This window comes from Staurois parvus, unplaced genomic scaffold (assembly GCF_062004578.1).
Source record: "Staurois parvus isolate SC_StPar_1 unplaced genomic scaffold, SC_StPar_1.0 ptg001495l, whole genome shotgun sequence".
In the NCBI taxonomy this organism is placed as follows: Eukaryota; Metazoa; Chordata; class Amphibia; order Anura; family Ranidae; genus Staurois; species Staurois parvus.
Genome location: NW_028319291.1, coordinates 517799 through 543710, shown reverse-complemented (window position 1 = coordinate 543710; position 25912 = coordinate 517799). Strand labels below are relative to the sequence as shown.

Sequence of the window (25912 nt, the reverse complement as noted above, 5' to 3'; positions counted from 1 at the left end):
CATTGGTGGTCAGTGGGAAGAATGCCCCTTATATTGGTGGTCAATGGGACGAATGCCCCTTACAGCAGTCATGCAATGCTGCATCCAAATTAAATTTACGGCCTTGTTTTCCCACAAATGGAGCTTTCTTTCAGTGGTATTTGATCGCCTGTGCATTTTTTATTTTTTGCGCTATTAAAAAAAAAGTTTGACAATTTTGAGAAAAAAGCAATATTTTTTACTTTTTGCTAATAAACATGTCCAGTCAAAATATTTTAACAATCAAATTTTGTCATAAATTTAGACCAAAATGTTTTCTGCTCCGTGTCTTTGCTAAAAAAAATCCCAATAGGTGTAAATGAATTGGTTTACATGAAAGTTATAGCGTTTACAAATGGCGGTATAGATACCGGGATTTTCTTTTTAATATATATTTTTACTAGTAAAAGTAATGATCCTTCTTTGTTGCAGTTATGGACATGCTGCCTTGCCCATGGAGCCCAGTTCCTGTCCGGTGGACTACATATGCAATTCTCCTACGGACAGCCAGAAGACTACAACAACCAACCGGGGTCACCGCAGTGAGACGTGTGTACAGGAGACCTTCATTCATTGGACACTTTGCATATCGAAATGTGGATGTGACAGATGCACACAAAGCTTTACTCCTGAGAAGTTCAGTGAATTTGACTTATAACTGACGTTACGATACTAACGTTACATTAGATGTTACGCCATTACTGAATGTGGCGTCACCTACGCTATATGACTGCACCAATAACTAAATCTGGGGCGCCCTCTTGTGTCAGGAGGCTTTTCTGCAGGTCAGAATGGGCCCATGATGCATTTCTGGGGGTGGCCATGTCTGATGTACATACCTGTGAACTTTCAAGTGTTGATGATCCTGAGATTTTAATCTTAAAATTCAGGCCAAAATGTATTCTGCTCAATGTCTTTGCTAAAAAAAATCCCAATACATGTAAATTAATTGGTTTACGTGAAAGTTATAGCGTTTACAAATGGCAGTATATATACTGGAATTTTTTTTTCACTATGGCAGCGATCAGCGACTTATAGCTGGACTGCGGCGGGCATTCTGACACTGGGGGGAACTGACTTGGTGTTAACCCCTTCCTGTCCAGTGACACCAATACAGTGATCAGTGCTAATAAAAAGCACTGACACTGTACTAATGGCACTGGACAGGAAGGGGTTAACATGTGGGGTGATCAAAGGGTTAACTGTGTGCTGTGTGTGTGTTTCACTGTAAGCACACTGCTTTGTAAGCAGGAGCTGGCAGGGGAGAGATCTGTGTTGTGTTGTTTATACACAGGTCTCTCCCCCGTCGGTAACACTCGCCGATCACCGGGTGCCGGCGGGGAATCACCGGCCGGGACCCAGTGATTGACAGTCGAGGTCGCGAATGGCGGCGCACTCGTGCCCCCCTACCCGGATATGCAAATATATATACGTGACCTTATATTGTACACCCCTTGAGGGTTAGGGACTGATGTGAATGTACAATATATATGTGTAAAGCGCTGCGTAAATTGACGGCGCTATATAAGTACCTGAAATAAATACATTTTGCGCACCCGTGCCACCCTGTAGTGTTTTTCCTATAGGGTGGTGCAGAAGCGGTCAACTTGGAGGAGAATTGTAGAGATGTAAAACAAAATCATTATTGCTGATGATGTATATGGAAATATGAAGGAATAGTAAGATTATTTTGCCTAAAAAGAGTCCATATTCTTTGGTAAGAGTCCATTCTATCTATGGTGATGGTGCGCTTCGATTTTTAGAAGACGTGTGGATGTACAAAGATCTTCTCAGCATATTCCACAGCAACACTGGGACTCTTTCTATCACTTTTTTATGTTTTTCACTTTTATGTATGTTCAATTTTGTGTTTTGTTCTAGTGTAGGACTTTACACTTAGGATTATATTCATGTCACTTTGTTGGTATTTTTTTTATCGCGGCAATATATTTGCACCGTTAAAGAGAACCCATCACTTTAATTCCCCCCCACTCAAAAAAAATTTGAGCCCCCATGAATTGCACATACTTAAGTAAATGCACGCATCAGAGGCACCTAAACACGTCAATTGCGAAGGGAGAGCAATAAGTCTAGGCCAGTTATTCACAGGTAAGTCTGAAATGATGACCTGTAAAATTATTTCAAGTGTCACCTATGGAAAATTTTGAGTACTGAAGTTTTTCACCATTTCACAGCCATGCCCAATTTCAAGGCTTGACATGATGAGTATTTATTTACTCGGCACAACCACATATTTTATACTGCCTTTTCTACCTCCATCTTTCCCTTCTCTGTCCTGTGTTCTGGTTCAGCTCACCCAGGTATGTTGACATTCCAGGAGCGCCCTACCATGCTGCTGGTTAGAAATCCAGGGGATATGGTCAGAGGCTCTCCTCTTCTTAGCTGAATACCTATGTTAGGTGGTAAATGTGACCAGAGAAAAGAGCTGGAGGAGAAGAGAATACAACCCCACACCTCCTCCTCATTCCCTCCATTCTGAAGTGAGAGAGAGAGAGAGAAAGGGGGGGGGGGAGAGGGGGGAGGAGAGAGAAAGGGGAGAGAGAGAGAGGAGAGAGAGAGAGGAGAGAGAGAGAGGGGGGGGGGAGAGAGAAAGGGGGAGAGAGAGAGGAGAGGGGAGAGAGAGGGAAGGAGAGAGGGAAGAGAGAGTGAGAAGAGAGAGAGGGAGAGAAGAGAGAGGGAAGAGAGGGAGGGAAGAGAGAGAGAGGAAAGGAGAGAGGGAAGAGAGAGAAGAGGGGGGGGAGGGGGGAGAGAAGAGAGAGAGGGGGAGGAAGAGTGAGAGGGAAGAGAGAGAGAAGAGTGAAGGAAGAGAGGGGGAAGAGAGATAGAGAGAAGAGCGAGGGAAGAGAGAGTGAAGGAAGAGGAAGAGAGATAAAGAGGGGGAAGATAGAGGGGGAGAGAGAAGAGAGAGAGGGAACAGAGAGAGAGGGAAGAGAGAAGAGTGAAGGAAAAGAGAGAGAGGGAAGAGAGATAGAAGAGAGAGAAGAGCAAGGGAAGAGAGAAAGAGAGGGAAGAAAGAGAGAGAGAAGAGCGAGGGAAGAGAGAGAGAGAAGAGCAAGGGAAGAGAAAGAGAGGGAAGAGAGAGAGAGAAGATTGAGGGAAGAGGAAGCGAGAGAGAGAGAGAGAGAGAGAGAAAGGGAAGAGCGGTAAGAGGGAGAGGGAAGAGAGAGAGAGGGAAGAGAGAGAGAGAAGAGCAAGGGAAGAGAGAAAGAGAGGGAAGAAAGAGAGAGAGAAGAGCGAGGGAAGAGAGAGAGAGAAGAGCAAGGGAAGAGAAAGAGAGGGAAGAGAGAGAGGGGGGAGAGAGAGAGAAGATTGAGGGAAGAGGAAGCGAGAGAGAGAGAGAAAGGGAAGAGCGGTAAGAGGGAGAGGTAAGAGAGAGAGAGGGAAGAGAGAGAGAAGAGCGAGGGAAGAGAGGGAGGGAAGCAAGAGGGAAGAGGAAGAGAGAGAGAGGGAGAGAGGGGGGGGAAGAGAGGGGGGTAAGAGAGAGATAATCATATATACAGTACATACAAACACTCATTGAATTCTCTCGCTCTCTCATTGGGGGAGGGGGGGGTGCACAATTTTTATGTTGCCTAGGGCAGCACAAAACCTAAATACACCACTGCAGTCAGGCAAGTACCATTCTCCTGGCCACCGCCAAACCCAGACACGTGCATCAGATTGCCAGACAGAGAAGCGTGATTGGTCACTCCAGAGAACACGTCTCCACTGCTCTAGAGTCCAGTGGCGGCATTCTTTACACCACAGCACAGCAATGCTTTGCATTGCACTTGGTGATGTAAGGCTTGGATGCAGCTGCTCGGCCATGGAAACCCATTCCATGAAGCTCTCCACGCACTGTTGTTGGGCTCATCTGAAGGCCACACCAAGTTTGGAGGTCTTTAGCTATTGACTCTGCAGACAGTTGGCGACTTCTGCGCACTGTGCGCTTCAGCATTCGCTGACCCCACTCTGTCCCACTTTGAATGACAATTGCGCTGTCATGCAACACTACCCATATGACATTTTTATCATTTTGTTCACAGAAGCTTTTTTTGATGGTATTTATTCACCACTGGATTTTTTATTATTTGCTAAATACACTACAGAAGATCGGAAATTTTGAAAAAAAGCCCAACATGTTTATTTTACAAATAAATAATTGTTCTTCATAGATTCAGGCCAAAATGTATTCTGCACCATTTCTTTGGTGAATATAACCCAAATCAGTGTTTATTATTTAGTCTGTAGGAAAGTTAGGGTCCATGAACTATGGTATATACAGGGCTCAGAATTTCACCCAACCCTGCCCCGCCTCTAATTCCACCCCCGCCCATAATTCCACCCCCAAACATTCCCTCATAAATTATCTCAAATTATTCTGTTAAATGTTTTATGCAGAATAAAGTTACAAACATAAATATTAACAACAACAACTTAAACAATATTAAAAACCTCAGCTTGAGAAAAAAAAAATCCCCTGCAAGGTAATGTCATAATGTGCTAATATACATAGCAGACTAGCACAATATGCAGGGCTTACCTTAAAACAAAGCCCTCCAGCGGTGCGTTGTCCCCTCCAGTCCCATCTCCTTCATCCCATGACCTCCTCCAGTCTCATCTCCTCCATCCCACATCCTCCTCCAGTCCCATCTCCTCCATCCCATGTCCTCCTCCAGTCCCATCTCCTCCATCCCATGACCTCCTTCAGTCCTATCTCTCCATCCCATGTCCTCCTCCAGTCCTATCTCCTCCATCCCATCCATGACCTCCTCCAGTCCCATCTCCTCCATCCCACATCCTCCTCCAGTCCCATCTCCTCCATCCCACATCCTCCTCCAGTCCCATCTCCTCCATCCCACATCCTCCTCCAGTCCCATCTCCTCCATTCCACATTCTCCTCCATCCCACGTCCTCCTCCACTCCCATCTCCTCCATCCCACATCCTCCTCCAGTCCCATCTCCTCCATCCGACATCATCCTCCAGTCCCCTCTCCTCCATCCCACGTCCTCCTTTAGTCCTATGTCCTCCATCCCATGTCCTCCTTCATCCCACGTCCTCTTCCAGTCCCATCTCCTCCATCCCACATCCTCCTCCAGTCCCATCTCCTACATCCCGCGTCCTCCTCCAGTCTCTTCTCCTCCATCCCATATAACTGTCCTCCAGTCCCATCTCCTCTATCCCACACCCTCCAGGCCCATCTCCTCCATCCCATGTCCTCCTCCAGTCTCATCTCCTCCATCCCATGACCTCCTCCAGTCTCATCTCCTCCATCCCATATCCTCCTCCAGTCCCATCTCCTCCATCCCAAGTCCCCCTCCAGTCCCATCTCCTCCATCCCACGTCCTCCTCCAGTCCCATCTCCTCCATCCCACATCCTCCTCCAGTCCTATGTCCTCCATCCCATAGCCTTCTCCATTCCACGTCCTCCTTCAGTCCCATATCCTGCATCCCACGTCCTCCTTCAGTCCCATCTCCTCCATCCCACATCCTCCTCCAGTCCTATGTCCTCCATCCCATAGCCTTCTCCATCCCACGTCCTCCTTCAGTCCCATCTCCTCCATCCCACGTCCTCCTCCTGTTTCATCTCCTCCATCCCATGTAACCGTCTTCCAGTCCTATCCCCTCCATCCCACGTCCTCCAGTCCCATCTCCTCCATCCCATGACGTCCTCCAGTCCCATCTCCTCCATCCCACGTCCTCCAATCCCATCTCCTCCATCCCACGTCCTCTAGTCCCATCTCCTCCATCCTACGTCCTTCTCCAGTTTCATCTCCTCCATCCCATGTCCTCCTCCAGTCCCCCACTGACAGACTCCCTCCCCCCCAATTACTGATCCCCACTGACAGACCCCTCACAGCCTCACTGATAATGGTACAGGGCACACAGCAGGATACACAAGCTATACGTTTTCTGTATTTACCAACAGCAGCTGGAATATGAGTGACATCAGCAGGGGGCAGAGCTGTAACCTCAGGATTTCCTTGGCAGGGATGCAGAGGGGGAATGGATTTGGCTCCACATTCTCCTATCAGGAGAGAGGGGCCATCCTGGCAGCAGGCTGCCCAATGACAACTCACCACAACCAGTGCTCAGATCAGCCCCCCCCATCCTGCCCGCCCTCTAGCCCACCCACCAGCCCACCCACAGAGAGAACCAGCCCGCCCGCCCGCAGAGAGAACCATCTAGCACACCTGCCCACAGAGAGAGCAGGTCGGCCCACCTGCCCGAAGAGACAGAGCCCAGTAACTCGCTCCTGTGTTATTTCCGCTCGCCAAATGTGAGCAGGCAAGTGGAAATTTTGAGGGCTGATATATATATATTGTGGGGATAGCTCAGGTGGGGGATCTCCTTCCCTGGGACAAAGGTAGACCGCACAGCAGGCTTTCATCAAAATCTGACTGGTTGTCAGCTTTATTTAAAAGGTTTGCAGAAAATAAACAAAACATGAAAATAAACCCTTGCCATCCAGGCACTAACTAAACAAAAGGCGTTTCCTCTCTCAGAGGTGAAGGGCTTCTCCCTGTCACCGAAATAAAACAAAAGCAAACCTTTTCTTGTAGGTATCATACACACACAGCTCTCTCAGAACACCTCTCTGAGTCCCAGGCCACGAGCGACTCCTTGCTCCAGCCCTGCCCTTTTTATACCACCTTTTGGTGGTCATCAGTGGAGCCCAAACTCTGGTCCGGACCCACCTGCTTAACTGTGGCCCCGAAAACCCGGAGTGGACTCCACCTAAACGGTCAGGTATGAGCATATGCGAGGTGACACATAGCGTCCCTCTATCACCTCGCCGTTCATCCTGTCACATATCCCCCCCCCCTCTGCTCAAGCCCCTGCGGCTGAGCAACTGTCCCAACCAGACAATGGACCCGGGAGAGGGCATCTACATTACTTTGCAGTTTCCCTGCTCTGTGTTCCACTGTGAATTTGAACACTTGTAGCGCGAGAAACCACCTTGTCACTCGACTGTTTTTCTCCTTATTATCACACATCCATTTGAGCGGGGCATGATCAGTAACCAACTTGAACGGTCTTCCTAACAGGTAATATTTCAGGGCCTCCAAGGCCCATTTGATGGCCAAACATTCCTTCTCCACAATGGCATAGTTTCTCTCATGTTTGTTGAGCTTTCTACTTAGGAAGACCACAGGGTGCTCCTCCCCATCTCTGATTTGGGACAGTACCGCACCTAGTCCCACGTCAGAGGCATCAGTCTGTACCACAAACTCTGTTGTGAAATCTGGAGTCACAAGCACAGGTTGAGCACAGAGAGCTTGTTTCAGCCTTTGAAATGCTGTCTCCGCCTCAGGATTCCACTTAATCATGACTGACCCCCTACCTTTTGTCAGATCTGTCAGTGGGGCTGCAATGGTGGCAAAATTAGGGATAAACCGCCTGTAGTACCCCGTGATTCCAAGAAATGCCCGGACTTGTTTTTTATTTACAGGTTGGGGCCACTTTTGAATTGCCTCAATTTTATTGATCTGAGGCCTAATGAGACCTCGACCAATGATGTAGCCAAGATATTTGGCCTCCTCTAAGCCTATGGCACACTTTCTGGGGTTGGCGGTAAGACCTGCTTCCCTCAGCAAATCTACTACCGCTTGCAGGCAGGACAAATGAGACTCCCAGTCTGGACTGTGGATGACGACATCGTCCAAATAGGCAGCTGCATATTGGCGATGTGGTCTTAACGTTTTGTCCATCATTCGTTGGAATGATGCCGGAGCACCATGTAGACCAAACGGCATCCGCTTATACTGAAAGGACCCCTCGGGGGTAGAGAATGCCGTCTTTTCTTTTGCAGCTTCCGTTAAAGGAATCTGCCAATAGCCTTTGGTCAGATCTAAGGTGGTTATGTATCGAGCCGTTCCCAACCTGTCAATGAGCTCATCCACCCGAGGCATCGGGTATGCATCAAACTTAGACACACTGTTCAGTTTCCTGAAATCATTACAGAAACGAATTGTTCCATCTGGTTTTGGGACCAACACTATGGGACTCGACCACTCACTGTGAGATTCCTCAATCACTCCCAACTCTAACATGTCCTTTATTTCCTTTGCCACCGCTTCCCGCCTGGCCTCAGGTATTCTATAGGGCTTGACATTTACGCGGACCCCGGGCTGGGTAACTATGTCATGTTGTATGACCGTCGTCAGTCCAGGTAGGTGGGAGAAGAAATCTCCATTTTTCCTCACAAACTCCTTAACATCATTTTGTTGGGCTACTGACAAGGTTTCCGTTATAGGTACCTGAGGGGCCACGGGGACCACGTCCTTTTGGGGGCTTGGTACTGCCAACAAACTTTCCCTGTCTTTCCAAGGTTTTAAGAGATTAACATGATAGATCTGTTCGGGTTTCCTTTTTCCTGGCTGGTAAACTTTATAATTTACTTCCCCCACTTTCTCCCTAATTTCAAAGGGACCTTGCCACTTTGCGAGGAATTTACTTTCCACGGTGGGGACTAGCACCAGCACTCTATCCCCAGGGTTGAAGGTACGGATCCTGGCACCCCGGTTATAAACCCTTCTCTGGACCTCCTGGGCTTGCTCCATGTGTTCCCGAACAAGTGGCATGACAGCTGCGATTCTATCCTGCATCTGTGAGATATGCTCGATGACACTTCTATAGGGCGTGGTCTCTCCCTCCCAGGTTTCTTTTGCAACATCTAGCAATCCCCTGGGATGTCTACCATTGTCAGGGCCTGGACTTGAACCTGGGACTTCTACTGTGTCAGGCAGTAACTCTACTCACTGAGCTACCTAGGATGCTGGACAACACTTTGCCTCATCTATTGGATAATCCTGCCTTGTGCCTTGTTTGCTCTTGAACCTTGAACTCCTTGCTCCTCCCATGAACTTCCTATATAAGCCATGTCCTTGGACTTCCTCCTTGCCAGATTATTGTGCCTTTCCAGCCAATATCCTGCTACTGTTCCTGCTGCTGTCTACACCTCCGCTACTGACCTTTGGCTTGTTCCTGACCACGATTGATCTGCTACCATTTGTGACCGACCCTTGGCTTGTGACCAACTCTGCTTTCGTCTGATCCCTAACCTGTTGATCCGCTATTGGTTCCCAGTCTGCTCATTCCCTGGTGGGGTGATCCTGAGATCTGCGACCTGGTATTAACAGGCAGCCCAATCCATCTCCACCATTAGGAGCTCTGGTGAATACCGGTTAATACTTAGACCCCGCACCTCAGGTGAGCCTGCGTCATTCCCAGGGGCATCCACTGGTGTACCTATCCTGCTGGTTCCAGGTAAGCCTTTTACTGCTATAGCAACTGGTCTCTGAACCTGACCTTACACCGTGACAGAATAATCTGGCCCACAGATGGAGGCCGCTATAGCAAATGCCATGGCTCCTGTCAGGCAGCAAATTTCAGAGCTACCTTTTATTGTGGAAGTGGATGCCTCAGACTCCGCCGTGGGAGCTATCATTTCTCAGCGACGAGGAGAAAAAATGCAGCTTCATCCCTGTGCTTATTTTTCTCGTTTGATGTCATCTGCTGAAAGGAATTATGACATTGGGAATAAGGAGTTGCTGGCAATTAGGGAAGCCTTTTCCGAATGGAGGCATCTGTTGGAAGGGGCTAAGCATCCTGTGACTGTCTTCACGGATCATAAAAATCTAGAATTCATCCGTTCTGCCAAGAGATTGTCTTCTAGACAAGCACGTTGGTCACTGTTCTTTTCCAGGTTCAATTTTATTATCTCATATCGACCTGGGTCAAGAAACGGAAAGGCTGATGCCTTATCACGAATGTCGTCTGGGCCTCTCCAGGAGAACACTTCTGAATGCACAATCCTGCCTCAAAAGAACTTTCTAGGGGCCACAAGTTCTAAGGCATTCTTGAATCTTCTTAAAGAGGGGTATGAGAATGACCCACTTCTCAATCATCCACCTACGGACATTAACCTGACTTATAAGAATGGCTTTTGGATTCAAGGACATCATCTTTATGTACCTGAATCTGTTCGGGTGGAAGCTCTCAAGTTGGTTCATGATTCCAAACTTGCTGGGCATTTTGGAGTCGCTAAGACCGAAGAACTATTATCACGTTCCTTTTGGTGGCCGGGGTACAAGAAAGATGTCAAACGCTATGTGACCTCATGCTTGACCTGTGCACGCAATAAGATTCCCCGAGCCTCCCCTTTGGGGTTGCTTCAGCCACTCCCTGTTCCATCAAGACCATGGGGGTCTATTTCTATGGATTTTGTGGTGGATTTACCTCCCTCAAAAGGAATGACCACCATTTTGGTAGTGGTTGACCGTCTCACTAAAATGGCCCATTTTGTTCCAGTTAAGGGGGTGCCCACTGCTGAACAGACTGCTGAACTGATGGTTCGAGAAATCTTTAAACTGCATGGAATCCCTGATGATGTGGTGTCTGACAGAGGTGTGCAGTTTACTTCGAAATTCTGGAGAAGTTTTTGCTCAGCCTTAGGTGTTACAATTAATCTGTCCTCTGCTTTTCATCCCCAGTCTAATGGTCAGACTGAGAGAACTAATCAAACAATGGAACAGTATCTTCGATGCTTTGTCACTTATCTTCAGGATGACTGGGTGGACTGTCTTCCCACTGCAGAGTTTGCATACAACAATTCTAAACATAGTTCCACCTCTCAAAGTCCTTTTTACTTAAACGCCGGTTACCATCCAATTTTTATTCCTGATCTCCCTATCACAACTCCAATCCCTGCTGTTACCAATAGACTAACTACATTGCAGGAGATTCAAGAGAAATTGATTGAGACTTTGAGGGAAGCTCAGGAGTATTACAAAAAGTCTGCAGACAGACACCGGAGAACACTTCCTACTTTTCATGTGGGTGAAAAAGTTTGGTTATCAACAAAGAATTTGAAGGTCCAGGTGCCATCTGCTAAGTTGGGTCAAAAGTTTGTGGGTCCTTTTCAGATTTCTGCCCAAATCAACCCAGTCACCTTTCGCTTACAGCTTCCGGATAGTATGAGGATTCACCCTGTTTTTCATATATCACTACTCAAACTGTTTCAGGAAAATCCTTTCCCTGGAAGAATTTTTCCACCTCCTCCACCTGTTGAGGTACAGGGTGAAGAAGAATTTGTGGTGGAGAAAATCCTTGATTCCAGGATCTTTAGGAATAAGTTACAGTATCTGGTTCAATGGGAAGGATATGGACCAGAAGAAAATTCTTGGGAGCCTGAGGAGAATGTTCATGCTCCTAGACTAACAAGAGAATTCCACCAGAGGTTTCCACACAAGCCTAGTCCTAAGACGTCCAGAGGACGTCCTGGGAGGAGGGGAGTACTGTCAGGGCCTGGACTTGAACCTGGGACTTCTACTGTGTCAGGCAGTAACTCTACTCACTGAGCTACCTAGGATGCTGGACAACACTTTGCCTCATCTATTGGATAATCCTGCCTTGTGCCTTGTTTGCTCTTGAACCTTGAACTCCTTGCTCCTCCCATGAACTTCCTATATAAGCCATGTCCTTGGACTTCCTCCTTGCCAGATTATTGTGCCTTTCCAGCCAATATCCTGCTACTGTTCCTGCTGCTGTCTACACCTCCGCTACTGACCTTTGGCTTGTTCTTGACCACGATTGATCTGCTACCATTTGTGACCGACCCTTGGCTTGTGACCGACTCTGCTTTCGTCTGATCCCTAACCTGTTGATCCGCTATTGGTTCCCAGTCTGCTCATTCCCTGGTGGGGTGATCCTGAGATCTGCGACCTGGTATTAACACGCAGCCCAATCCATCTCCACCATTAGGAGCTCTGGTGAATACCGGTTAATACTTAGACCCCGCACCTCAGGTGAGCCTGCGTCATTCCCAGGGGGATCCGCTGGTGTACCTATCCTGCTGGTTCCAGGTAAGCCTTTTACTGCTATAGCAACTGGTCTCTGAACCTGACCTTACACCGTGACAACCATACAGTAATTCAAAAGGTGAATATCCTGTAGATGCCTGAGGTACTTCTCGTATAGCAAACATGAGATATGGTAGCAAAAAATCCCAATTTCTCCCATCTTTGTCCACCACCTTTTTTAACATATTCTTAAGGGTCTTGTTAAACCTTTCCACAAGCCCATCGGTTTGGGGGTGGTAGACCGAGGTACGGAGATGGGAGATTTTGAACAATTTGCATAACTCTTTCATAACTCTAGACATAAATGGCGTGCCCTGATCCGTTAATATCTCCTTTGGAATACCTACACGACTAAACACCCAGACAAGCTCTTTGGCGATATTTTTAGCTGAGGTATTACGCAAGGGGATGGCTTCAGGATACCGGGTGGCATAGTCAAGTATAACCAGTATGTGCCGATGGCCCTGGGCAGGCTTTACTACTGGACCCACTAGGTCCATGCCCACTCTTTCAAACGATACTTCAATTATGGGTAGAGGTACTAGCGGACTGCGAAAATGGGGTGAGGGCGCAGAATATTGACATTCCGGAGATGACTCACAATGCGCTTTGACGTCTCCATGTAAGCCTGGCCAAAAGAATCTCTGGGTTATTCTCTCCTTTGTTTTCTCTACACCCAGGTGTCCACCCATTATATGCCCATGGGCTAAATCCAGTACCATCCGGCGTAAGGGTTTGGGGACCACTAACTGTTCTACCACCTCCTCCCCTTGCTTTACCACTTGATACAGCAAGTTATTGTTAAGAGCCATGTAGGGAGAAGACACCGCTACATCATTTTCCACTGGTTCCCCATCAATCATTTTAATGTTTTCACGGCCTCTATTAAGTGTGGAATCTTTCAGTTGTTCCGTACAAAAATCCTCTTTTCTGACCTCTAGGTCAGGCACCACATTCTGTCCACTCTCACTAGAGCCAGCGATCATCTCTTGTTCTATATCCTCAGTGTCTGGGTTTGTATCCAACTCCTCCTGCTCCCCAGCCATTACAGAGAAAGGAAAAAGGTCTAAACCTTCCTTGGACACACCAACAGTTTCCCCTTCCACCTTGCCGTCAAAGGGGTCAGGGGTGAGTTCAGGAGTTTTCAGTGTTTCCCCAGCAGGGGGAGCTCGGTCCTCCTGACTCCCCTCCTTATCCCATAACTTCCAGAAATGGGGAAAATCTCTCCCCACTATGGCTTCATGAAGCAGAGAGGGCACCACCCCCACAGAATGGGTCACAGGGCCCCAGGGAGTACCAATCTCCACCAGAGCAGTCTGGTAATTACGTGTATCACCATGAATACAAATAACTCCAATAGTGCTAGGGTGTAAGCTGGCAGGGTTGACCAAATCACTCTTAACTAAGATCACAACACTACCCGAGTCTAGCAGAGCAGTTACTGGCTTTCCATCAATGGCAATCGCACACATTTGCTTTTCCATGCGTTTCTGACATGCTGCAGTACATACCACCTGTGCAAAAAGAGACATGCGTTTTCCTAGATAAGCATTTTCACATTGCATAGGTTCATCATTTAACGGACAGTTTGCAGCAATATGACCTAATGCATGACAACGATAACATATTATATGTTCAGTGCTTAGACCACTAAACGGCTTTGGGGACCTTCCTAACCTATTTGGCCAGTCTCTAGGTCCTAAGCCTACAGTCTCATTATCTGACACAATAGTCTTATCATTTTTTTTCTGAGCCTTTGGCCCATGGAACAGTCTTACCGGATCTTCCGGATAGTTTTCCACCCCTAGTGACATTGGGGTACGGCCCAGGTGAATGAAAAAAGTCCTCAGCGGCTGCATATCTCTCCACCAGGTCCACTAGCTCGTTTGCAGATTTAGGGTCTCCACGGCCGACCCACTTCCTCAAAGTGGCAGGGAGTGCATGCAAATATTGGTCCATGACCACACGCTCCACAATCTGAGGGCCTGACAATACCTCTGGCTGGAGCCACTTTTTGGAGAGATGTATCAAATCAAACATCTGAGATCTGGGTGGTTTGTCAGCCCTGTAATGCCATTGATGCACCCGCTGAGCCCGGACTGCAATGGTGACGCCCAGGCGTGCAAGGACCTCAGCCTTCAGTTTCTCATAGTCCTGGGCATCCCCTGGTTCCAGGTCATAATAGGCTTTTTGGGATTCACCTGTCAAAAATGGTGCAAGCAGTCCTGCCCATTGCTCCTTTTTCCATCCTTCCCGAACAGCAACCCTTTCAAAAGTTGTGAGGTAGGCCTCCACATCATCAGCAGGTGTCATCTTCTGCAAAACATAGCTGGCCCGCGCCATTTTCTGCTCTACTGGCAGCGGATCTGCAGATTCCTTCTTTAATTCTAATAGGTGTTGGGCCACCTGCTTAAGGAGCTCTCGGTCTGCTTCTTGGGCCTCCGCAAACTGGCGATTTGTCTCCCGTTGTGCTGCATTGGCCTGCAGCAAGGCTCTTATTATTTCCTCCATCTTCCCACTTGCTCAGGAAGTTGCCCGCATCCTCCACCATATGTGGGGATAGCTCAGGTGGGGGATCTCCTTCCCTGGGACAAAGGTAGACCGCACAGCAGGCTTTCATCAAAATCTGACTGGTTGTCAGCTTTATTTAAAAGGTTTGCAGAAAATAAACAAAACATGAAAATAAACCCTTGCCATCCAGGCACTAACTAAACAAAAGGCGTTTCCTCTCTCAGAGGTGAAGGGCTTCTCTCTGTCACCGAAATAAAACAAAAGCAAACCTTTTCTTGTAGGTATCGTACACACACAGCTCTCTCAGAACACCTCTCTGAGTCCCAGGCCACGAGCGACTCCTTGCTCCAGCCCTGCCCTTTTTATACCACCTGTTGGTGGTCATCAGTGGAGCCCAAACTCTGGTCCGGACCCACCTGCTTAACTGTGGCCCCGAAAACCCGGAGTGGACTCCACCTAAACGGTCAGGTATGAGCATATGCGAGGTGACACATAGCGTCCCTCTATCACCTCGCCGTTCATCCTGTCACAATAAATATATATATATATATATATATATATATATATATATATATATATATATATATATATATATATATATATATGAAAATTGATCAATCCTGATGTACTTTGGCCAATCTCATTTCTTCAGGCACGAAAATGCCAGAACAGTACAGATACCCCCCAAATTACCTTTTTGGAAAGTAGACAGTCCAAGGTATTTAGTAAGAGGCATGGCGAGTTTCTTGAAGTTTTAATTTTTTTGTCACAATTTTTGGGAAAATGAAGAAATAAAAAAAATGTTTTTTTTACAATTAAATTTTTTTTTACATACTGTCCCCAGCACAGTACAGCACCATCATATAATGTGTGTGGAGGTGATCAGGGACACTGGTCACCGTAAGTATAAAAAATGTTTAAAAAATATGTTTTCAATACTTTTAATTTTTTTTACAGACAGTGACCAGAGCAATACAATGTTACCATAGTAACACTGTACTACTCTGGGGAGGTGATCAAGATTTTTTTTTACACACTATGATTGCTAATAACTGAATTTTACAGTTATAAGTAACCATTTTTATTGATCCTGTCTGTACTGTGTGATTATTGTGACCAATCAAAGAGCTCGTCACAATAGTACACATTAAAAGGCATGAATCAAAGCCATTCATTGTGTACAATTGTCATATCATCTGCTGTGATTGGCCACAGTGATCACTTGGTACCAGCAGTGGTCTGATACAGTGGTCTGTCAATGGCTGTGTCCGGTGTAGCCGGCTGTGTCCGGTACATTATAGATCAGTTGCTTCTAAAGCAGGGGCGGACTGACAATTTGGAAACTCGGCCACCGCCAGAGGGCCCGGGGTCAGTAGGGGGCCCCATGAGATGCCCCTGTTACCTTTTTCATAGGCTTTTTTGAGTTTGGGCAAGGACACAGGGGCCCCATGATCCTCTATTGCCCGGGGGCCCCATGAGTTGTCAGTCCACCCCTAACATTACATTATAGATCCCCAAACCAGCATTGACTACTTCAACTTTCCCCCCCCCCCTTAGACTCAAAGACTCTAAGCAGATGTTAATATAATCAGCTCAAAACATCCCAACGCTGAGGTTTCCTGCTGTAATGTTAGTAAGGTGCGATGCGTTTACCATTGTGGATTTGTACCTTTGGTAATTGAGTTATTTGAGTCACTTATTGTTTCTGTCTGTTGGCTAGTCCTCCTGGAGGTTTCTACATGATGGGATTAGTCTTGTGTCAGCTTGACCTCGTTATCTGATCAGTGTGGGATGTTTATCTCAATTTGTAATGTTTGTTTTTATTGTTCATGTGGGGCCTGCCCCTATTTCTGAAGGCTTACAGCTGCCTTGTTGAAATCCATGCAGGGAGATCGGTGCTGTCACTGTCCCTCCCCTGCAATGATCATCCCTGACTGTGCATGGGATTTCCCTCATGGGACCCCCCTCTGTGCTCCTCAGTCCCTCCAGGTCTCTGATACCTCGTCTTCTCTGACAGTGTCCAGCCCCTCCCCCCATCCAACATGGCAGAGCAGAGAAGAGAGGATCTGCACTGCCTCCCCTGTCCAGATCAGCCGGCAGTTCTGTGATGCTTCTGAATATACCAGGTCAGTACTCTCTCTTTCCCTCTCTCTCCTCCCCCCTCTCTCTCTCCTCTCTCTCTTCCCTCTCTCCCCCTCCCTCTCTCCCCCTCTCTCTCCCACCTCCCTCTCTTCCCTCTCTCTCTCCCACCTCCCTCTCTTCCCTCTCTCTCCCCCTCCCTCTCTTCCCTCTCTCTCTCCCCCCTCCCTCTCTTCCCTCTCTCTCTCCCCCCTCCCTCTCTTCCCTCTCTCTCCCCCCCTCCCTCTCTTCCCTCTCTCTCCCCCCCTCCCTTTCTTCCCTCTCCCTCCTCCCTTTCTTCCCTCTCCCTCCCCCCCTTCCTCTCTTCCCTCTCCCTCCCCTCCCTCTCTTCCCTCTCCCTCCCCTCCCTCTCTTCCCTCTCCCTCCCCTCTCTCCCTCCCCTCCCTCTCTTCCCTCTCTCTCTTCCCTCTCTCCCCCCTCCCCTCTCTCTCTTCCCTCTCTCTCCCCCCTCCCTCTCTTTCCTCCTTATTCTCTTCCCTCTCCCACCCTCCCTCTCTTCCCTCTCTCCACCCCCTCTCTCTCTCTTCCCTCTCTCTCCCCCCTCCCTCTCTTCACCCCTCCCTCTCTTACCCCCCTCTTCCCTCTCTCTCCCCCCTCCCCCTCTTTCCTCTCTCTTCCCCCCTCCCCCTCTTTCCTCTCTCTTCCCCCCTCCCCCTCTTTCCTCTTTCTTCCCCCCTCCCCCTCTTTCCTCTCTCTTCCCCCCTCCCTCTCTTCCCCCTCTCTCCCCCCTCCCTCTCTTCCCTCTCTCTCCCTCTCCCCCCTCCCTCTCTTCCCTCTCTCTCCCTCTCCCCCCTCCCTCTCTCTTCCCTCTTTCTCCACCCCTCCCTCTCTTCCCTCTCTCTCTCCCCCCTCCCTCTCTTCCCTCTCTCTCCCCCTCCCTCTCTTCCCTCCCTCTCCCCCCCTCTCTTCCCCCTCCCTCTCTTCCCTCTTTCTTCCCCCCTCCCTCTCTTCCCTCTTTCTTCCCCCCTCCCTCTCTTCCCTCTTTCTTCCCCCCTCCCTCTCTTCCCTCTTTCTTCCCCCCTCCCTCTCTTCCCTCTTTCTTCCCCCCTCCCTCTCTTCCCTCTCTCTCCCCCCTCCCTCTCTTCCCCTCTCCCTCTCTTCCCCCCTGCCCCTCTTCCCTCTCTCCCCCCCATCCCTCTCTTCCCTCTCTCTCTTCCCCCCCTCTCTCTTCCCTCTCTCCCCCTCTCTTCCCTCTCTCCCCCCCCCCTCTTCCCTCTCTCCCCTCTCTCTCTCCCCCCTCTCTTCCCTCTCTCTCTCCCCTCCCTCTCTTCCATCTCTCTCTCCCCCCTTCCATCTCTCTCCCCCTACTCCCTCTCTTCCCTCTCTCTCTCCCCTCCCCTCTCTCTCTTTCAGTCTTCCCTCTCTCTCCCCCCTCCCTCTCTCCCCCCCCCCCCACTATAGAAACGCATATGGATTGCGTTTCTATAGTGTGAACCGGTCCTCCAAGTGTAACTTCACTTTCTCAATCAACACGGACTATTTTCTAATCCTTATGCTGCCAGCCTTAGTAAATAGATAGGAAGGTATATTATATTTGCTTGTTTTAACCTTTTTTTTTTTTTTTTTTTGCATACCTTTGGTTACTTCCTGCTTTCTGGCCTAGGCAAGTGATGTCACACATCCCAGGAGTCTTCAAGAGGCGAGGGCTCTCAGCTCAGCCAATGCCTGACCTAAGGACAGATGGATTTCAGAGAGGTAACTGCTTCATGAATCATTTGCCCTTACTAAAGATGGCCACTGCCAGAAATGCTAGGAGGTGTTTTTCAAAATGATTTTTCAGCAAAATAAATCATGAAGACGCGGAGCTTACAATCTAGGAGGAAGGGTTGAGTGATACAAAAGGTAATAGCTGTGGGGGGGATGGGCTGACGGAGGAAATAAATGGCAGTTTACTAGGTAGAAGCAGGATAGACTTCTTTAAAGAGAGAGGTTTTCAGGGATCGTCTAAAGGTGGATAGATTAGGAGACAGCCGGACAGATTGGGGTAGGGAGTTCCATAGGATGGGAGAAGCTCGGGAGAAGTCCTGGAGGCAAGCTTGGGAGGAGCTGACACGGGAACTAGAGAGCAAAAGGTCTTGATAGGATCGGAGAGAGCGGTTTGGTTGATATTTTGAGACCAGGTTGGTGATGTAGCTGGGGGCAGAGCTGTGGATGGCTTTGTAAGTTGTTGTTAGTATTTTGAATTTTCTTCTTTTTTTTTGCTGTGTTTTTATTGCGTTTTATGTTTTGCATTTCTTTCAGAGTTTTCTTTTGAATTTTTTTTGTTAAAGGATAAATGTGTTTGTTGCTGGGCAGAAGAAAAACATAAAACGCGGCAAAAACGCACTGTCTCCATTGAACTCTATGGTAGCAAAAACGCTGCGAAGTCGCTGACCCTTTACCCAAAACGCAGGGAATCAACAAACAAAGCATAGATGTGAATGTGTCCCATAGGAAGCCTTGTTAAAAGGACTGTAGTGCATTTATGCAAAAAGCACTAAAAAAAAAAAACGCACCAGGCCTAACTCCAGCGAGGGGCTATTTGCAGGTACGGTGCGGGCTTCAGCAACCTCGAAAATATTCTGCCGGTCCGCATCGGATTAATCGCAGCAGCAAGCACCAGCAGCACAGCTTGCACTGCTCAGAACGCTCGGCGTGGCCCTATATATATAGCCTGGAGGACGGGGCCTCACAGAGCGACACTTGGCAGACGCTCCCTAACTTGTGAGCTTTGCTCTCCGCCAGGCCGGCTGGCGCCAGGGTGCTGTCAGTGCAGAGGCCGCAGGAGGGGCCCAGAGCTCGCATGTTGTCGCTTCTCCCGCCCTCCGCCTGCGACTCTGCATGGCTCTTTGCAGACGCTCCCTGGGCGGTTTCCAGGCTCCCCACTGCAAACCTCTGCTCACTGAGCAAAGGAAAAGCCTTTTTTTTTTTTTTTCTTTCCCTCCCCTGGAGGATGCAAAGGGCCCCTGGGGCCCCTCCTGCCTCCTTCAGACTTATCCATGACAGGGGAAGCAGGAGGGCCCTGTGGAAGGAGGCCCCAGAGGATTCCAGCAGCTCTTTCCCTTACAACTTGTTTTTATGAAGAATGTCAGGGCTCTTAAAAGGGCGACGCACACCTAGGACGCCTCCTGGCGGGATCTCGCGACTTTATTACATGGCGCGCCGCGTGCTGTCCACGGAGCAAACCGCCTGTGTGAGAAGGCTGCGATGGAAGCAAGCTTTCCTTGACTGCTAATCCCCGGGGCAGCCGCTCAGTTAAAAGGTTTAAGAGCCGGTTCACACCATAGAAATGCAGTCCAGACGCATTCCGGGTGCGTTTCTACATGTGCGGTTTTGATGCATTTTTGGTGCGTTTTTGATGCACTTTACCGCGTTCCAGTACAGTTTCCTGTGCAGGAAAAATGCAGCCTGTTCTACTTTTTTTTTTTTTTTTGCAACCGGAACGCACTGGAACCGCAAGCACTGATGTGAACTGTGACATTGACCACCATGTGACTTACTTTCTGTGCGTTTTGGATGCAGAAAAAAAGCAACTGAAACGCATGGAGTGTGAACCGGCCCTGAAACTGCAGAGCTAGGGTCCTCTCACATGGTATTGTGTCTTTTTCGTCACTTCAAATCCAGTTTTTGTCCCTTCACATCCTTTAACATACATTTTTTGCCAGTTTACATCCCATTTTTTATCCATTTACATTCATTCACATCCATTTTTTGTCTGTTTTCATCCCTTTACATCTGTTTAGATCCAATTTTTGTCCATTTACATCCGTTTACATCCATTTTTTATCCATTTACATCCGTTTTTTTCCCGTTTATCCATTTACATCCCTTTACATCCATTTTTGTCCATTTACATTCGTGTATATCCGTTTATTTCCATTTACATCTGTTTTTTCCCCATTTACATCAATTTTTTGTCCATTTACATCCATTTTCATCCATTTACATCCCTTTATATCAGTTTACATCCATTTTTTTGTGCATTTACATCCGTTTACATCCTTTGTTTCTGTTTACATCCTTTTTTCCCCACTTACATCCATTTTTTTGTCCATTTAAATCTGTTTACATCCATTTACATCCGTTTACATCAGTTTTTTTCTGGTTGCATCCATTTTTTTAAATCAATTTACATCAGTTTACATCCTTTTTTTTTTTATCCATTTACATCCGTTCACATCCATTTTTTGTCTGTTTTCACACATTTACATCCCTTTACATCAGTTTAGATCAAATTTTTGTCCATTTACATCCGTTTACATCCTTTGTTTTCCGTTTACATCCATTTTCATCCATTGCTTGTCCATTTACATCCATTTACATCTGTTTTTTTCTGGTTGCATCTATTTTTTTTATCAGTTTACATCCGTTTTTTATCCATTTACATCCGTTCACATCCATTTTATTTGTCTGTTTATCCACTTGCATCCCTTTACTTCCGCATTTTACCCGTTTACATCCATTTTCATCCTTTACATCCGTTTAGATCAAATTTTTGTCCATTTACATCCGTTTATGTCCCTTTTTATCCATTTACACCCATTTTTTTACCCGTTTATCCATTTACATCCCTTTACATCCATTTTTTGTCCATTTACATCCGTGTATATCCGTTTTTTTCCAATAACATCTGTTTTTTCCTCATTTACATAATTTTTTGTCCATTTACATCCGTTTACATCCATTTTCATCCATTTACATCCCTCTATATCAGTTTACATCCTTTTTTTGTCCATTTACATCCGTTTACATCCTTCGTTTCCATTTACATCCGTTTTTTTCCCATTTACATCCTTTTTTTTTGTCCATTTACATTTGTTTACATCCGTTTACATCCATTTACATCATTTTGCATTAGTTTTTTGCCAGTTTACATCCATTGTCATCCATTTACATCCATTTTTTGTCCATTTACATACATTTACATCTGTTTTTTTCTGGTTGCATCCATTTTTTTCTCAATTTACATCAGTTTACATCTGTTTTTTATCCATTTACATCCATTCACATCCATTTTTTTTGTCTGTTTTCATCCATTTACATCCCTTTACTTCCGGTTTTTGCCCGTTTACATCCATTTTCATCCCTTTACATCCGTTTAGATCCAGTTTTTGTCCATTTACATCCGTTTTTTTCCCGTTTATCTATTTACATCCCTTTACATCCATTTTTTGTCCATTCACATCCGCATATATCCGTTTTTTTCCGTTTACATTTGTTTTTCCCATTTACATTCATTTTTTGTCCATTTACATCCTTTTTTCCGTTTACATCCGTTTTTCCCATTTACATCCATTTTTTTGTCCAATTACATCTGTTTACATCCATTTACATCCATTTATATCCTTTTACATTCGTTTTTTGCCTGTTTACATACATTTTCATCCACTTACATCTCTTTACATCCGTTTACATACATTTTTTGTTCATTTACATCCATTTACATCTGTTTTTTTCTGGTTGCATCCATTTTTTTAAATCAATTTACATCAGTTTACATCTGTTTCTTATCCATTTACATCCGTTCACATCCATTTTTCTGTCTGTTTTCATCCATTTACATCCCTTTACTTCCGTTTTTTGCCCGTTTACATCCATTTTCATCCCTTTACATCCATTTAGATCCAATTTTTGTCCATTTGCATCTGTTTTTTATCCATTTTCATCCGTTTTTTCCTGTTTATCCATTTACATCTCTTTACATCCATTTTTTGTCCATTTACATCCGTGTATATCTGTTTTTGTTTTCGTTTACATCAATTTTTTGTCCATTTACATCAGTTTACATCCATTTTTTCCGTTTACAAACTTTTTTTCCCATTTACATCCATTTTGTGTCCATTTACATCCATTTACATCCTTTTACATTAGTTTTTGCCTGTTTACATCCATTTTCATCCATTTACATCTCTTTACATCCATTTTTTGTCCATTTACATCCATTTACATCTGTTGTTTTCTGGTTGCATCCATTTTTTTTATCAATTTACATCAGTTTACATCCGTTTTTCATCCATTTTTCATCTGTTTTTTTTGTCCGTTTACATCCATTTTTCATCTGTTTACATCCATTTTTTTGTTCGTTCTGTTTTTTTTAACTGAAGAAAAATATGGGTTTCTTCCAGTCAAAGAGACAGATATGAACACTAACAGATGTAAACGGATGACCATCCGTTTACATCTGCTAGTGACCAGCCCTCCAGTTGTTGTGAAACTACAAGTCCCATCATGCCTCTGCCTTTGGGAGTCATGCTTGTAACTGGCAATCTTGCAATGCCTCATGGGACTTGTAGTTTGGCAACAGTTGGAGGGCCACCAGTTTGACACTTGTGCGCTAGTCCATAGAAATACATGGGTGTTCGATTTTCATCCGGAAATGGACAGATGAAAAACAGACATATGGAACACCCGTGTGAAAGGGGCCTTAGTCTTCTGTTGCTTCCATCGGAGTCTTCTCACACAGGTGTTTAGCTTTCCAGGTTAGGCTCCATTCACAGTTATGCGACTTGCCATGCAACTTTTTTTATTTTTTAAATATATTCTTTAGATTTTTTTTTGGCATTTTTTTTCTACAGCCAGTAAACCCACCCCAGCATGTTATCCTATATGTCCATCCCCAGCATGTTATCCTATATGTCCATCCCCGGCGTGTTATCCTATGTGTCCATCCCCAGCATGTTATCCTATGTGTCCATCCCCAGCGTGTTATCCTATGTGTCCATCCCCGGAATGTTATCCTATGTGTCCATCCCCGGCATGTTATCCTATGTGTCCATCCCCAGCATGTTATCCTATGTGTCCATCCCCAGCATGTTATCCTATGTGTCCATCCCAGGCATGTTATCCTACGTGTCCATCCCAGGCATGTTATCCTATGTGTCCATCCCCGGCATGTTATCCTATGTGTCCATCCCCAGCATGTTATCCTATGTGTCCATCCCCGGCGTGTTATCCTATGTGTCCATCCCAGGCGTGTTATCCTATGTGTCCATCCCAGGCATGTTATCCTATGTGTCCATCCCAGGCATGTTATCCTATGTGTCCATCCCAGGCATGTTATCCTATGTGTCCATCCCCAGCATGTTATCCTATGTGTCCATCCCCAGCATGTTATCCTATGTGTCCATCCCAGGCATGTTATCGTATGTGTCCATGCACACACAGACTGGAATCAGCATTTTGTGGCTTGAGTGTTTATTGGCTGGGAAAAAGAACACAGAACTAGTGGGTTTCCAGAGGAGTTTTTTAGTTGTAAAAACGCTCTAGCATGGCAAAACGCGGTAAATCATGGCAAACCAGCGTTTTTGGATTTTTTGAGCAAAAAAAAGCAGCAAAGCACCGCTAAACGCTAATGCAAAACTGCAAAAAAAATGCTGAAAAATTCACATTTTTAACATGACTTTAGACAGCTACCAGTGTTCTTAGAACTCCCCCCCCCCCCAGTGTGCATGGAGCCTAAGACTCCTGGGATGTATGACATCATTTGCCTAGGCCAGAAACCAGGCAGTAACTGAAGAATTGGATAAAATAGTTTAACACAAGTAAGTATAATATACCTTCCTATCTATTTACTAATGCTGCAGCATGAGGATCAAAAATAGTCCATGCTAACTGAGAGAGTGAAGTTCCTCTTTAACCCCTAGACGCCGAGCGCACACAAATATGCCCCCTGTCAGCGTCTGGGCCTTGAAGCCGAGCAGCTGCATATCTGCGTACCATTTGAAACTACATATGTGCTGAGAGCGCGCTCCCAGCACATATGTCCGTGACTCATGGAAAGGTCCCAATCTCCCTTTGTGATCGGGACCTTTTCTGAACAGCGAATCAGGCGGTCACATGACCCTAAAGCCACGCCTCGCCTCCCGGCTTCTGAAAGGGTCCGAAGGCTCAGCACAAAGGGGTTAACAAAAAATACATAAATAATGATCAGTCCACTTTAAACACTTTTTTTATTCTGCCAGAACACTAAGGGGTCTAATCATCAAACATTTGCTCAACGAACGCCACTTGCATTTGTCCAGGCTGTACTGATATTTCCTGTTATTTTCTCTGATACTATGACTTCCTCTGATCCTCAGCTCCATCTATTGGCCAAAAAAGCAATATATTTTCTGATTGGGGCATGTCAGAAAATAATATCGCATTTTGGCCACTAGATGGTGCTGACGATCAGAGGAAGTAACAGTATTAGGAAAAATGGGGAAAATTTGTGCTGTCTGGATGAATGCTTGGAACGTTTGTACTACAAATGCTTTATAAATGGTTAGCACTTCCGCCTGGCAGCACTAGGGTTGTTGGTTCGAATCCCAACCATGACACCACCTGCCTGGAGTTTGCATGTTCTCCCTGTGCCTGCGTGGGTTTCCTCTGGGTACTCCGGTTTCCTCCCACACTCCAAAGACATGCTGGTAGGTTAATTTGTTCCTGTCTAAATTGGCCCTAGTATATGAATGTGAGTTAGGGACCTTAGATTGTACGCCCCTTGAGGGTCAGGGACTGATGTGAATGTACAATATATATGTAAAGCGCTGCGCTATGTAACGCTATATAAGTACCTGAAATAAATAAATAAATAGACAGGGGTGTCCCTAGGGTTGGTGTCACCCGGTGCGATAACACTTGGTGACACCCCCTCGACGATCCCCGCAGGATGGATCGGATCTGCAGATTGAGCATAATGGATCAGACTCCGATCCATTATGCTCAATCCGCAGATCCGATCCATCCTGCGGGGATCGTCTGCTTTCTTTACAACTTACCTTTTTGTGGAGCGGGTCTGGTGTCACCCCGTGTGGTAGGTGTCACCCGGTGTTGTAAAGCAAGTCGACGATCTCCGCAGGATGTCCGATCCACTATGCTCCCCAATCCGCAGATCTGATCCATCCTGTGGGGATCGTCGGCATGCAACCTGTACGGGGTGACACTGGAAGGAAAGGTAAGTTGTAAAAAAAAGCAGACGATCCCTGCAGGATAGATTGGATCTGCGGATTGGGGAGAATAATGGATCGAACTCCGATCTATTATGCTCAACCCACAGAGCCGATCCATCCTGCGGGAATCGTCAGCTTGCTTTACAATTGACCTTTTTGTGGAGCGGGTCCGGTGTCACCCTGTGCGGTAGGTGTCACCCGATGCGACGCGCACCTGCCTAGGGACGCCCCTATAAATAGACCCCTTATTATTGTCCCCTTTGCAAGCCCCCCCCCCCACACACACACTGCCTGCCTCTTATCCAACCATCACATTGGGCCATCAGATTGTCACAGATTGTATCTTTATCTATACAGATGTACAACCTCAGTTCCAGAAATGCAATAAAGATAAAACACTAACCCCAGGTTCACACCTAAGCGTTTTGCAGAAACGCAGTACAGTCCATTTAACATGATTTCCTATGGGA

General features: G+C 46.5%; 2 protein-coding genes and 1 long non-coding RNA gene across 3 annotated transcripts in view; 2 read left to right on the top strand and 1 right to left on the bottom strand.

The window, feature by feature from the left end:
* SLC11A1 (solute carrier family 11 member 1) overlaps window positions 1-1706 on the top strand; it is a 70566-nt gene extending 68860 nt beyond the window's left edge. Inside the window, exon 15 of the mRNA XM_089662596.1 lies at window positions 451-1706. Within this exon, the coding sequence (XP_089518722.1) occupies window positions 451-564 (114 nt within the window). The 3' untranslated portion in view covers window positions 565-1706. The remainder of the gene's footprint in view (window positions 1-450) is intronic.
* LOC149435504 (uncharacterized) overlaps window positions 1-19161 on the bottom strand; it is a 28052-nt gene extending 8891 nt beyond the window's left edge. Inside the window, exons 1-2 of the long non-coding RNA XR_016308466.1 lie at window positions 19029-19161; window positions 18108-18203 (exon numbers count right to left, since the gene is read on the bottom strand). This is a non-coding gene — a long non-coding RNA (uncharacterized LOC149435504). The remainder of the gene's footprint in view (window positions 1-18107; window positions 18204-19028) is intronic.
* On the top strand, window positions 1687-11444 carry LOC149435505 (uncharacterized). The gene is made up of 2 exons (XM_089662587.1): window positions 1687-1697; window positions 10662-11444. The coding sequence occupies exons 1-2, from the start codon at window positions 1687-1689 to the stop codon at window positions 11380-11382; spliced, it is 732 nt and encodes a 243-aa protein (XP_089518713.1). The 3' UTR covers window positions 11383-11444.
* Window positions 19162-25912: the final 6751 nt, after the last annotated feature.